This window comes from Mus caroli, unplaced genomic scaffold, assembly GCF_978045245.1.
Source record: "Mus caroli unplaced genomic scaffold, Mus_caroli_1 scaffold_9, whole genome shotgun sequence".
In the NCBI taxonomy this organism is placed as follows: Eukaryota; Metazoa; Chordata; class Mammalia; order Rodentia; family Muridae; genus Mus; species Mus caroli.
In genome coordinates this window covers 117338328-117351977 of record NW_028227264.1, presented here as the reverse complement: position 1 = coordinate 117351977, position 13650 = coordinate 117338328, and the positions used below count along the sequence as shown (strand labels likewise).

Genomic DNA, 13650 nt, shown 5'->3' with positions numbered 1-13650 from the left:
CCTCATCAGGGGCTACATAAGTACTTGATGTCTGGGGTTTCTTGTTGTTGTTGTTGTTGTTAATAATAAGAACATTTAATTTATTTAGTGTCTTTCATGTAAAGAGTTAAAGACTATGTGAAGGATTGTATATTTAAGTTATTGAAGTTCTGAAACTCTATAGCAATCTAAAATGTGTGAGTTGTGGGCTGCAGAGAAGACTCAGCCAGTAAAGGCACCTGCTGTGTACACCCACTGACACACATTTGATCCTTGGAACCCCTAGAAAGAGGGAGCCAGTTCCACAGAGCTGTTCCCTGATCTCCAAATGGTGTGCACGCACGCACGAGCGCACCACACACACACACACAGTTTTAAAGGCATGAATTGCATCTGGTGATATGTAAGTGAAAACACACACCTTATTTTCTAGCATTTTCAGCTTTTTGTCATAGGGATGTGGCACAAGTGTTGCAGTTTGTCCCAGGTTGAAGAGCCTGAGGCCGATAGAAGCGCCTTTTTGCCTCAGCTCCGTGGTTCCTGGTGGTTGCCTGTGTTTCAGGCCTGTACTCAGGCTAGGTTTAGAAAGCAGCCCATTCAGAAAGACTGAGTCAGAACATGGATAAAGTGAGCTCATTCTAAGATGACTCCTCCATCTATGTAGATTCATCTCCTGAGTCATACAGGCATCTTCCCTTTGATTGAAGGGTCACGTCTAAGTATAGAAACAAACCTGTAAGCTAGAGGGAACAAAGGATAGTTTGTATTAATGTTGCGTTAAAGCATCAGAGACAAGAACACTCCTCCCACATGACAGCGTTTAAATAGGAGGCAGTGCGGCAGCCTGGGCAGCTTCAGTCCCGATTTACAATATAGTACCTTGTGTATTATTAGTTCTTAAATGTTTATTTAGGAATGGCATTGATGTTATTTATTTGCAAATAAATGGTTTATTGAAGAATTGTGAAAAGAGATTTGTCTTATACATTTTTCTGTCAGTGATTTTTCTTTTAAGATTTGTTCATTATATGTAAGTACACTGTAGCTGTCTTCAGACACACCAGAAGAGGGGCGTCAGATCTCATTATGGATGGTTGTGAGCCACCATGTGGTTGCTGGGCGTTGAACTCAGGACCTTTGGAAGAGCAGTCAGTGCTCTTAACCGCTGAGCCATCTCACCAGCCCCCATCAGTGATCTTTTTATAATTCATTTTTATTTTATGTTCATTGGTGTTATGGCTATATGTCTGTGAGGGTGACAGAAACCCTGGAACTGGAGTTACAGACAGGTGTGAGCTGCCCTGTGGGTGCTGGGAAATTGATCCATTGCTCTCCACCTTTTTAAAATTTGTGTGTATGAATAATTTGTCCACATGTATATGTATTGTGTGCATACACTGCCTGGAAATACATGCATGCAGTGCCTGAAGAGGCCGGAAGACGGCATCAGTTCCTTAGGACCCAAGTTCCATGCTAGGAGCCTAACCCTGTCCTCTGTAAGAGCAGATGCTGCTCTTGACCACACAGCTGTCTACATGCCGCCCTTCTTTTTTTTTTTTTTAAGATTTATGTATTTTATGTATATGAGTATACTGTAGCTGTACAGATGGTTGTGAGCCTTCATATGGTTGTTGGGAATTGAATTTTAGGACCTCTGCTGGCTGCTTGCTCCGGCCCAAAGATTTATTTATTATAAGTACACTGTAGCTGTCTTACAAGAGGGCATCAAGTCTCATTACAGGTGGTTGTGAGCCACCATGTAGTTGTTGGGATTTGAACTTAGAATTTCTGGGAGAGCAAGCCAGTGTTCTTAACCACTCAGCTATCTCTCCAGCCCCTAATAGCTACAAATTTAAATACTTAAGTCTAGGCAATTCTGCCTAGGGATTTTCCAATATACTATATTGCAATGGATTTTCTTTTGAGACGGAGAAATGTTTGCGATTTAATTTAAAGTTAAGATACTTGTGTGGAGGAGATGGCTCAGTGCTTGTCTTGTGTCCTGATTCCATCCCCAGAAACTGGATATGGTGGCACTCATTTGTAACCACAGCATGAGAGATGACAGGCAGACCCACAGGCGAATCATCTGGAAGCTTGTTGGTCAGCAGGCTTGCAGTATGCATCATGACAGAAACAAGAGGCTACCACAAGGTGGAAGGCAGGAGACTGTTAGGTTTTGTGTGTTGCTAAATACTGGCCCTGGTTGCCCCCAGGGGCTGGGAAATTCTCACTTAAACCCAGATGATGCTCTGTAATCTTGGCCCCCAAGTTATCCCTGATTGGCGAATAAAGATGCCTGCAGCCTGTAGCTGGGTGGAAGAGAGACAGGTGGGGTTTGGGGGTCTGAGGCAGGAAGAAGAAAGAGGTGGAGAGAGGAGAGTGTAGGTGAGTCTGGAAGAAGTCAGTGCTCTTAATCCCTGAGCCATCTTTCTAGCCCCATATAGCAGTCTTTTCTAGTTTGTAGATTTTTGTTATGTTTGCAAACAAAACAGTAATGGAAAGAGACAACATTCACTATATGAATATTCTTTATTGATAATCAGATAACGTAAATAAAATAAGCCCAGAGGTAGTCATGGTCCCTCCCAAGCAAATGTTATAATCTTAGATAATCTGAGAATTTATCTATTTTTCTGTGTAGCCCTGGCTGTCTTGGAACTCACTGTATAGACCAGGCAAGCTGGATTTGAACTCAAGAGTCCCCTCTGCCTCTGCCTCTGGAGTACTGGGATTAAAGGCATGGTCCAGCATTGCCACTACGCAATCTGAGCATCTTTAATAGCTTTTGCTCCTGTGCTTTTAATGACAGGAATCACTTAGAAGCTTGTTAAACAAAAACCAGCATGAAGTCTCTCGCACAGAACTGTGGGTTGGCTTGTGAGCTTAAAGTATGATTAAACAGCCTGTGAGACACAGTACAGCATCTTATTAGTGATGCAAGTCTAGAACAAACTCAGTGTAGAATCTGTTGTAGGCACCAAGAACCCGATGCTCTTCACCTAATCCAGCCTCTTTCTCTCTATCTTCATCATCCCGTACCTGAGGTCACCAGGAAGGCAGAATGGAGCTCACAAACCTCCACTAGATGCCCCCTCATAGAATGAGAGCAAAACTCCTGTTGCAGTAGGAAAATAAGTGTGCTATACGGCTTTGTACATCTTTCCTAGAAACAGATACGTCTCAACCCAACTCATACATTGGAAAGCAGATCTGATGTTAATACCATTTTAGTACAGGCAGAGTCTGAGAAAACCAGGATTGTTTTTGCTTGTTTGATACAGGGTTTTTCTGCGTAGCCCTGGCGGTCCTGGAACTCTGTAGAAAAGACTGGCCTTGAACTCAGAGAGATCCACCTGCCTCTGCTGCCTGGGTGCTGGGATTTTACCATCTCAATTCAAAAATGGGCACGCATGTAAACTAGGCACTTTGTGAAAGTTTCCTTGAAAAGGACGTGGTTTTTGGTAACCAGCATTTATTTCCGTTTTCAGGTCACCTTTAGTAAGGTATATTGCTTTCAAAACAGTTACAGACCCAAGTGTTCCTTCCTTCTGCTTTCTCTACCTGGTAGAGGGCAACAGAATAATTTCCAGGTTAAGTTTTGTCTTGGGGGTAGTTAATGGAGATTAGACCCAAGCCTTTGCATATGCTAAGTACACTGTCACTGAGCTACACCCCCTCACCCTGTTTTAGTGATTTTTACACTGGGTTTTGATATATATTTCTGATTTAAGTAATGTTACCTGAATATGGACACAGCGGACCAGGTCTGTAACAGCTACTCCAGCGTCTATGGCAGGCAGATCCAAAGCCAGTTTGGTTTACTATGAGTTCCAAGTCCAGGCTACACAGCTTAGTGAGATGCTGTGTCTGAACAAAAAGTAACAAAATAAAGACGTAGCTGTGGCTCAGTGGCCGTGTGCAAAGCCCTGGGACAGTCTCTGGTGAGATACGGGCACTTGCAAGTTGTTTCAGTACCAAGGCTCCAGTTAGGCCCATGAGCAGCTCATTTCCTTTCACGGAATCTTAGGAAAGGGTCAGTCAGTCAGAACTCAGGACACCCAGCTGATGGCGACCCAAGCTTGCTCTTACATGTCTTACTGGGTTTGCTTTTCTAAGATGGCTAGTCCAGGCTAGCCTTGAACTGCGTCGATCTTGCCTCAGCCTCCCAAGAGCTGGGATAATAGTTCACCACCACACCTGGCTTCGTCATATATATGTGTATATATATATATATATATATATATATATACACACATATATATATATATATATATATACACTTCAAATGTAATATACCCAGATCCCTTTCTGAACTATTAATACGTGCTTTCCGGGATATAAGTTAATGCTTATTTAAATAAAATGATCAACATACTCATGCTATTTCCAAATTTAGAAGCGGTTAAAAAGCTATGCAGACTACTGATATTAAAATATAGATTAGGTTTGGCACCAAGAAAGGGCACCAGGGTGCCCACGTATCTCTTTAGAGTCTCAAGCCTTCATCGCCTGTCAAACCCCGCATGTTCTTACTTCCTGTGGAGAATGCATGTCACTTAGAAACCTGCACCTTGGAGTTACTGTTGATTTTCCTATTTGATATTTATCCTTTTTTTTCCTTTTAATTTATTTACTTTTGAGACAGGGTCTGTCTGTGTGAACTAAGACATCCACCCACCTCTGCCTTCTGAGTGTTGGGATTAAAGGTGTGCACCACCACGCCCAGTTTTCTCTTCTTCTAATGTTAGAATAAAGTTACTTTCACAGGAAACACTTTACTTTGAACTGTAAGAATTTGTTTTCTGGTCTAGAAGGCAGATGCTGGCTAACAGCAAATGCCTTTCCCTCAAGCCTCACAGCTCACCCATTTGCATTTATCTTTGGATTTTGTTCTTTGATGCACACGTGAAAAGTGTGTGTGTGTGTGTGTACTAGTAAGCTGAATGTTGCCAAATATAAAACGTGTATTTTCACAAAATTGCTCAAATCCTTAGCGTTCTGGAAAGGTCTGTAGCAGTTGCTTAGACACTTCCCTATCCATTTATTTCCTGTTTTTTTTTTTTTTTTTTTTGCTAGACTCTGAGAAATTATTTCTCAAGTAGATCCTGGTCTTAAAGAGCTCCTGGCGTGCTAGACAAGGCCAGCACGGAGCAGTTCCATACCACGATGCTGTCCAAGGAGCTTCTTTGAAGGATCGGCCTTGAACCCGCCGCCTGGAACTCCATGGGCTTCCTTCCCCGTTGAAGATGATGCTTGAAATTCTTCCTTTTAAAAATTTATTTATTTTGTGTGCATAACTACACGGTTGCTGTCTTTAGACACACCAGAAGGCAGCCTCGGATCCCATGACAGATGGCTGTGAGCCACCATGTGGTGGCTGGGAATTGACCTCAGGACCTCTGGAAGAGCAGTCAGTGCTCTTAACCCCCCATGGAATGGAGTTTTACTGAGCAGGAAACAAGACGTGACACAATCAGAATGCCATCCAGACCTGGGATCGAGAGCACTTACTGTGTAGTGTTTAGGGAGCAGGAAAGCTTTGGGCAGCCCAACTCCCCAGGTTCTGTGTGGAAGACGTAAACACCCATGAGCTGGGTCAGCGGCGAGGTGGGCTAACTGGCCTGGAGAGGCTGTCAGGGATCAATACAGCAGCTTCCGGTGACTGGAATATGGGAATCGAACAGCCTTGCATGGCGTCTCAACAGTCAACCGGATGAACCGAAGTTCATAGGCATCGTAGTCAGGTGGGTGTGTCTGGTGAGCTGCTGGAGTTGCATCTGAGGCTCAGGCAAGAGACTGGGTTACACAGGAGGGGTCATCTTCGTAGGACTATGGCATCAGGTGCAGGGGGGCAAGGACAAAGGCACGGGAGACAGAGGCCACTGCATCTGTAGCCACATCAGACATGTTTGTCCATTTTCTCTCATTTGGCCTTAGACCATTGGCAAGAGTAAATGCTTTTAGTCCCGTTATCTAGAAATTTCTTCCTTTGGGGAGAACCACTTATAGACAATATCAGCTCTCTACAAATAACACGAAAGGTCGTAACACAGCAAGTGACTAGAAAGTGTCCATCCTTGCGGCTCTGATCCACGTGACTCTCCGTAGATTCTTACAAGTGTTTGGGACTCACTCCTTCAGGGTGGCGTTTGCGTGGGCAGCATGAGTTAAGCAGTGACCTCCATTTTATCCAGACTGAGGATCCATTTGGTTGTTACAGGTCGCTCTAGGCCAGGTTTGGAAACATCCGGTTTTCTTCTTAAGGAAAACAGTGAGTCTGTCCGATCGCAGTCCCACAGGAGGGAGGGTTGCCATAACCTGCAGTAACCAATCCCTGATTCCCGGGAGTCGAGTTTCACATCTTGCTTTATTTCAAAAATACGTACAAAAGAGTCATGAAAAACACGCACAGACTGGGCTTTGTGGCAGCCGAGTGGCTTGGCATGAATTTGTACAGCGGAATCATCGGGCACGAAGGATTGGATACGGAGATGGAATCCGGCTGCCATCGCAGCGGGAGGTGAAAATCCTTTTTAAGAGCACTGAAGGGCTGGGATTTCCCTGGAATAGTAAGCTTCGTGAGGTAGGAGTCATGTCCAGGGACTGTAACCTGAGAAGGAACAAGAAACAATTACTTGAGTGATTTCAGATGGGTGTGAGGTCACAGATCTCCACCTCTTTGAGCGGTGCCTGCGCTTGAAAGCAGTCCACGCCTCCGGGGCTAGCGCCCGGAAAGTTGCCAGTGTCTCCTGATGTAGGCCTTTGGTGCAAATGCTAAGAATCCAAGAATTACAAAATGAAGTAAGAACAGAGAGGGGTTCAGCATCTAGTGAAGGAAAAGACTAAATGGAGGAAGCCATTTCAGTGTGCCGGGGTAAAGGTGCTTTCCTTTGGACCAAGCCTAGAGTATCCTTATTGGATATCAAGATTGTGAGTAGATTCTTTCTTCAACTTACTCCTATTCTCCTTGCCTAAGGTGGTATAACTCTACTTCACTCCCCACCCCTCCTTTTTAAAAAGAAAGAAACAAAACAAAACAAAACCCAAAACCTTGCACGGGAGCGGTTTTTTGCCTGCACGTGTCTACCACTTGCATGCAGTGCTTACAGAGGCCAGAAGAGGGCAGCGGATTTCCTAGAACTGGAGTCGCGGATGGTCGGTTGTGGGCCGCTCCGTGGATTCCAGAACTTCAACCCAGACCTTCGGAGCCCCTCTACCACTTTCTTTTAAAACTTTTAATTGTGCCAGGCGGTGGTGGTGCACGCCTTTAAGCCCAGCACTTGGGAGGCAGAGACAGGCAGATTTCTGAGTTCGAGGCCAGCCTGGCCTACAAAGTGAGTTCCCGGACAGCCAGGACTATACAGAGAAACCCTGTCCTCAAACAAACAAACAAACCCCCCCAAAACCAAAACAAAACAACTTTCAATTGTTTTAAAAACTAGTTTTGTTCTTGTGAATCTTCAGGTAGGTTGCGATTGCTTTGTGTTTTGAGGCCCTCGCTGGCCTTGGAGTCGCTACGTAGACCAGGTTGACCTCAAACTCACTGGGTCCACCTGCCTCTGGGCAGTGCTGGCATTCAGGGCTTCCTTTTGAGCGCTTTATATATTCTAGAAACCCATCTCTTAATGGAGAAGTCATTTGCAGATCTTTTTTCCCAGTTCTGAAGATATAGGGACAATCTGCTCTTAGCTCCTTCGCCATGCTTTCTGGTTCGTTTTTCTTTGTCTATCTTAATTTTTGTGCCTTTGGGGCTCTATCTAAAAAAAAAAAAAAAAAAAAAATCCATTGCTTTGATAAATGCCTTGAAGTGTGTCCCTTGTTTTCAAGCACACACACACACACACACACACACACACACACACACACACACACTTATGCCTAGGAGAAGCTGAACCATCTGCATCTGCGGCTGTGGCCGGGAGGACTGAATGGTAGGTCGGGAGCCACCTGGTAGCTCTGTTCCTGGAGCTGGGGGACCCAGCTGGCACCACCTGTCCAAGCTCCTGATTGACAGGTGGGACTGAGGAGCTGTCTTGCTACAGTGCCAGTGCTGTGGTTGGCAGGGACTCCTCTAGATCCCGTGGGGGCAGACTGAGACAGCAGCGGGGCTTGTGGCATGCCACATGGTAGCATGGGGGCAGGGATGTCTTCTCTTCAGTGACATGTACTCTGGACCAAGACTTCAACCAGAGTCCAAGTTGGCTAACAGCTCCTATGCCAAGATGGTGTTTGGCAGTGGCTATGGAAGGGCAAGGAAAATGACAAAGAAAAACCACTTTCAGAAGAGCTCTCTAGATTGGGTTTAAAGCTTGGGATTCCTCATTCATGGTCCCCTGCCACACTAGTGCTTGCTGGCATCTCCCCATTGTCCTCAGTTCGCAGGCAGGCCTGGGTGCCAGGGCTGAAGCTGCCGGGTGCTTCTCTCTTTCCTCTGGGGTCATTTCCAGTCACACCTTTGTGCGTCTTCCTAGTTCCCCGTCATTTGCTCCTACCATGTGGTGTCTGCTTAGCTGCCCTGACTTCTCTGGCAGGGCTCCATGTGGGGCACTTTGGCTTACGCTGGCTTCCTCCTGGGCTGATTGATTAGTTTACCCGTGTGCATGTGCGTTAGAATAGCCGTCTTGAGCTGGGGATGGTTCACTGGGTGAAAGCGCTTGCCCAGCAAGCCCAGTGTGATTCGGTCTCTGGAATGTATGCTGGAAGGAGCAAACTGCCCCAAAGCTGCTTACCGACTTCTGCAAATGTGCTATAGCCCACAGATGCATACATAATTGAAAAAAACATGGTAGGTACTTGGTTTGGAAAACATATGGCTTTCCTCCCAGAGACAGGGTTTCTCTGTGTAGCCCTGGCTGTCCTGGAACTCACTCTGTAGACCAGGCTGGCCTTGAACTCAGATCTGCCTGCCTCCACCTCCCAAGTGCTGGGGTCAAAGGCATATGCCACTGAGATGCCAAAGCTTTGAAATTCAGCCTCCATTTTAGAGAACCTGACCTAAGTTTGAACTCAGGTAGACTAGCAGGCTGGTATCTAGCATTAGTTTCCAAGTTGCCCCCAACAGAACCTGAACCTAGCTCCAGTCTCTAGGCCAATCCCCAACAAGAGCAGAGTTTCCAGGTTACACCCTCAACAGGACGAATGTCTCTAGGTTATTCCCCCAACAAAACTGCACCCCCAGGTTACAAGCTTACCCCCTGCCTAATGACCACCAATGCAGAGGGGAGCAGAAGTTAAGTCTATGATAGACTCCCAGCACCAGCCAATCATGTTAAAGGCCACAGGAGCTTTCCAATGAGATGCTTGCACACGCATTCCCTGCTTGCTGCTTACTATAAAGCCTTGACTCATAGACATTCAGGGCTTCCCTACCACCAAAACCGTCCTGCCCTGCGTAATGGTGGTGCGTTGGGGGGTGGCGGGGAAGGTTGCTCGGATAGAATAAAGACCCTGCTGTGAGTTGCATCAGATTGGCTCCTGTGTGTGTTTTGGGGAATCACTAACATTTCCCTGGCGCACCACCACCACTGCGAGGCTATCTGTGATTCCCCGTCATTGGTTTGTTTCTACTCCTCTCCTATTGCAGGCCTGATGTTAACCTTGCCCTCCGCCTTGCTGTCCCCACGGTTAGATTTCCCACTTAGCGCTGGCCACCCCAGGTGGCCACTGTGCATTTTATAAAACACCGGGCTTTGCCCACTTACATTGATCACGTAGGACCCGGGCAGCAGGAGCAGATAGTACTCTCCAAGCTTGTTGGTTCTAAACGGGCAGATGTGCTTTCTGTCCTGGACTTCCACAATCACATTCGGTAATGGAGCCCCACTCTGATCGAACACTTGACCCTTTACCCCTGCAAGGCAAAAAGAAAATGAAATAGACATGCCATATTTCCAGTCAGCGAGACAGTTCTGGAAGTCCGAGGACCTAGGTTCGATCCTTAGAGCCCACAGTGGAAGGAGAGAAGAGACTCCCTAAAAGGCTGTCTGTCCCCTGACCTCCTCATGTGTCCTGGCACAATAATAATACAATTTACAAGATTTACAAGTAAATAACACGTTTTACGGCACATGAAAGACATTTCCTTTATGGATTTAAGAAACACACCCCTAGTATTATCTGTCTTAACAGTGCTCACGAAAGGAGGGTCATTTTGATGCCTGTAGATCACAGTTGAGCTACAAGCCTGATTTATAGCCAAAATTGCTGGCTATAGGGTATTCAGTGTATGTTTTATCAAAACGGAAGCTCAGAAATGACTAATCCATTCCTGTTACTTCCAGGTTGTTTATTTGATCATTAAACGGCACTGAACACATGATGATGGTGGATTCCTTAGAAACCTGAACAAAAATGATTAACTTACAAGACAGTTGTCAATATATAAGGGTTTCAAAGGTTTGTCTTCACACTAGACAAGCTAAGTGGGAAGCAAAACTGTAACAGTGTTCCATGGCTTATGATTAGCAAAGGCAGCCACTAGGTGGCACTAAGTGGTAGAGTTACTGTTTAGCATTAAGCATTAAGTCCTCAAGACTGCAAAACAAAATAAATGATTGCAAATGTGAATTTGCTTTGGGTGATTAAAATAACTTTCTTCTCTTCCTCCTCCTCCACAGAGCCCAAGTTTAGACTGAATTCTTCTGTGAGTCCCAGTAGCCCCTCCGGAGTCATAGAGCAGGCTGGCGTGCAGCAGGGCAGATCTTTTACTCCAACTTCCGATCACACTGAAGTCTAACACTTTTGTGAGCTTTCAAAACAGGACACCAGCCTAAGAGCTTGACGCCTACACCGGCTTCTGTCCTCCAGGCAAAGAAAGGCCCGTGTGCTACATCAGAGGTTTCTCTTTCCCACAGAGGGCAGGTCTGAGCCTTTCAGATGAGTCACCATCTCAGACACACAAACTTTCTAGCACTTGGTGAACTCTTTCATTGAATGAACAGCGTGGCAGAGACCAGGGAGTGTCTATATAGGAGCATTTGCCCTCATCACCTACAGACAGTTCTCTCTGACATCATCACCTATAGACAGTTCTTTCTGACATCATCACCTATAACAGTTCTCTCTGACAGCGGGCAGGGCACTAATGTGGAGCGAGACTTTCTAGTAAGTAGCAACAACCACATCGGTATTTTGAAATAGTTTCGTTTCTTTTTTTTTTTTTTTAAGTCAGAAAAAAAAATTCCTGTCTTAAACCACAAGGGGGCAGGATTGACGTGCTAATAAACCTACTGTTATCTGAGTTTTCAGCAGATAACAGGGACAGGCAGGTGGAAAAATATTCTTGATATGGCCTAATTAAATGGACTCGTAAATTCAATATACCATCGCCAACAATGCTTATGCTATTATTTATTACTTATTATTTATCGGGCTGCACAGCTTCTGCACACTAATACCGAATTAAACATGGCATGCGAAGCTGGCCCTCATTCAGCGCTCTGTGGATCATCCCATCATCCCGATGGCTAGATTAAAAGGCGACAGAGAGGGCAGCGAGGGGCAGAACATATTCATGTCTTGTCACACCTCCTTGATGATAGTGACTAAAGGATCAGTATCGGGAGAGCCTTGATGGAAAGGTTCAGTTATTCCAGGACTCACAGGAAAAGGCCAGCGGAAACTGAAATGTCAGAATAACAGCCAAGGACTTAGCACGGTGATTACGTAAGGTGGAGGGAGCCAATGATATGTTTGTAATGTTATAAAGGTGCCAGCAGCACTAGGTTTTATTTTCAAATTTTTACATTTGCTTATTTACATATTTGTTGTCTTGGGGAGGCCCCCGTGCTCTATGGCATAAGAGTTTGGAGGTCAGAGGACAGTAGTCAGGTCTCTCCTTCCACCCTGTGGGCTCCCAGGATGAACGGAGGGCACCAGGCTTGGTGCAGGCGCATTTACCTGCAGAGCCACGCAGGGGGCTATAACTAGCCTTCTGTTTGGAGATGTTGCAAGAGTACATCCGGTTTTCCTGATCTTTTTGCCAGATTTGCATATCATTCCATATGTAAAATTGGGGGAACTCTGGGCTTTTACGCCCTCAAAGCTAGTGAATCATCCTCTCTTACAAACAGCTAAGCCTAGCATCTCTCACACACTGTAGATAACACATTGAGAATTCAAACCCTTAGTCCTGGCATAGAAAACGAGGTCCAGCCCCAAGCCCCCGGAGGAGGTTTTGTATATGCTCGACGCAAAGGTTCTACCCACGCTGTGAGTGTTAACAAGAAGATGTAGGACACAAACCTAGGTGCACCTGTTTTATATATTCGATCAAAGAGGCTTTGTTATCATTCCAAAAGAGCGGCAGCTTCTCCTCGCGAGGATATTTACAGCACGACAGCTCCAGGGTAATTTCAAAGCACTGGGCCCAGATGTAGTTGTAGTCTTGCATTCCCCCTGCAAAGCAAGCACATCTCATTTTTGTTAAGGACCAGTGGTGGAGGGGAGCCAAGTATCACGTGCCCGGGAGACGTGCGAATGAGCCGGTTGGGAGAAAGAGGCATTGGCTGTGAATTAACACATCCGTCACGTTGGGCTTCACAACTCATCACGTGACCAGACAGACACGGTGTCCCACGAGGTAGCTGGGGTGCAGCTGACTGAAACTCAGTTATGCACCAAAATTAAGTGAGAGATGGGAAAAGATTCCTCCCTCCCTTGAAATCCTACATTTCAAGAGCATTTTTCCCCTCTTAAATTGCATTCTAACTAGAAAGGAGGAGGGGCGTGGTTAGAGGGTAGAGGTCACATTTTATGTGGGTACAGGCTATTTTTAAGAAGAGGTTCAGAGGAGGACTGGACACGGTGTAAATGGGGCACTCATGTTCTCAAAGACATTTTAAGTTAAAAATATTGCAAAAAGGAAAATTTAGTTTATTGACTCTACTGCAAAAAGGTAGTGGGATAAACAGGCTGGGAAAGACAGCAGAATATAATTGGTTTTTAAAGTACTTCTGTAGGGCTGGAAAGACGGATACTGGTACTTTCCCAGAAAACTTGAGTTCAGTGCCCAGTACCTGCATCAGGTGGCTCAAAATCACCTATAGCTCCAGGCCAAGGGATTTGACCCCCTTCTTCTGGTCTTCTGCACACATGTGGCATAGACTCATGCAAACATACACGCATACACAAAAAACAAAACGAAAAAAGCAGATCTTTAAAAATATTTCTGTAAACTGTAACATTAATTAACTAAAGTCAGGGACACTGGGTTTAGAGAAATAATAATGTTTATATTACTGAGTTTTCAGGGTTTTTTTTTTTTTTTTTTTTTTAGATTCTTTCCTAAGATCTTTATGCCATCCCATGGAATCTGAACAGTCCTTTAGGGCAGCAGGTCCAGGGACTCTTGCCCATGGGTGGCAGAGAGCGGCGTGCAGCCTTGTGGCTTTGGCCTTCTTCATAACAAGATGTCTCTGAGGCTCAGAGAAAAGATGCTACTGACTCTAGGAAGGCTCAGACACAGGTGCGTGTGGCTTCCAGCTGTCACTGCTCTTGTGTGCTTTATAATTCTTTGACATTAGGAGACCCTAAATTCAAATAGTTACTGCGTATTTTACAAGGCATGACATTTCTTATGTGACCAATCTCTGGATTTATGTGTCTTAAATTTTCATGTCTGAAAATTGTGTACTTAACAGAGAGGATTTTATTTCCTGGTGGTATGTT

General features: G+C 45.3%; 1 protein-coding gene across 1 annotated transcript in view; it reads right to left on the bottom strand.

The window, feature by feature from the left end:
• Positions 1-4588: 4588 nt before the first annotated feature.
• Positions 4589-13650, bottom strand: part of Cpm (carboxypeptidase M) — a 51509-nt gene continuing 42447 nt past the window's right edge. The window contains exons 7-9 of the mRNA XM_021175295.3: positions 12226-12378; positions 9684-9832; positions 4589-6592 (exon numbers count right to left, since the gene is read on the bottom strand). Of these exons, the coding sequence (XP_021030954.1) occupies positions 6350-6592; positions 9684-9832; positions 12226-12378 (545 nt within the window). The 3' untranslated portion in view covers positions 4589-6349. The remainder of the gene's footprint in view (positions 6593-9683; positions 9833-12225; positions 12379-13650) is intronic.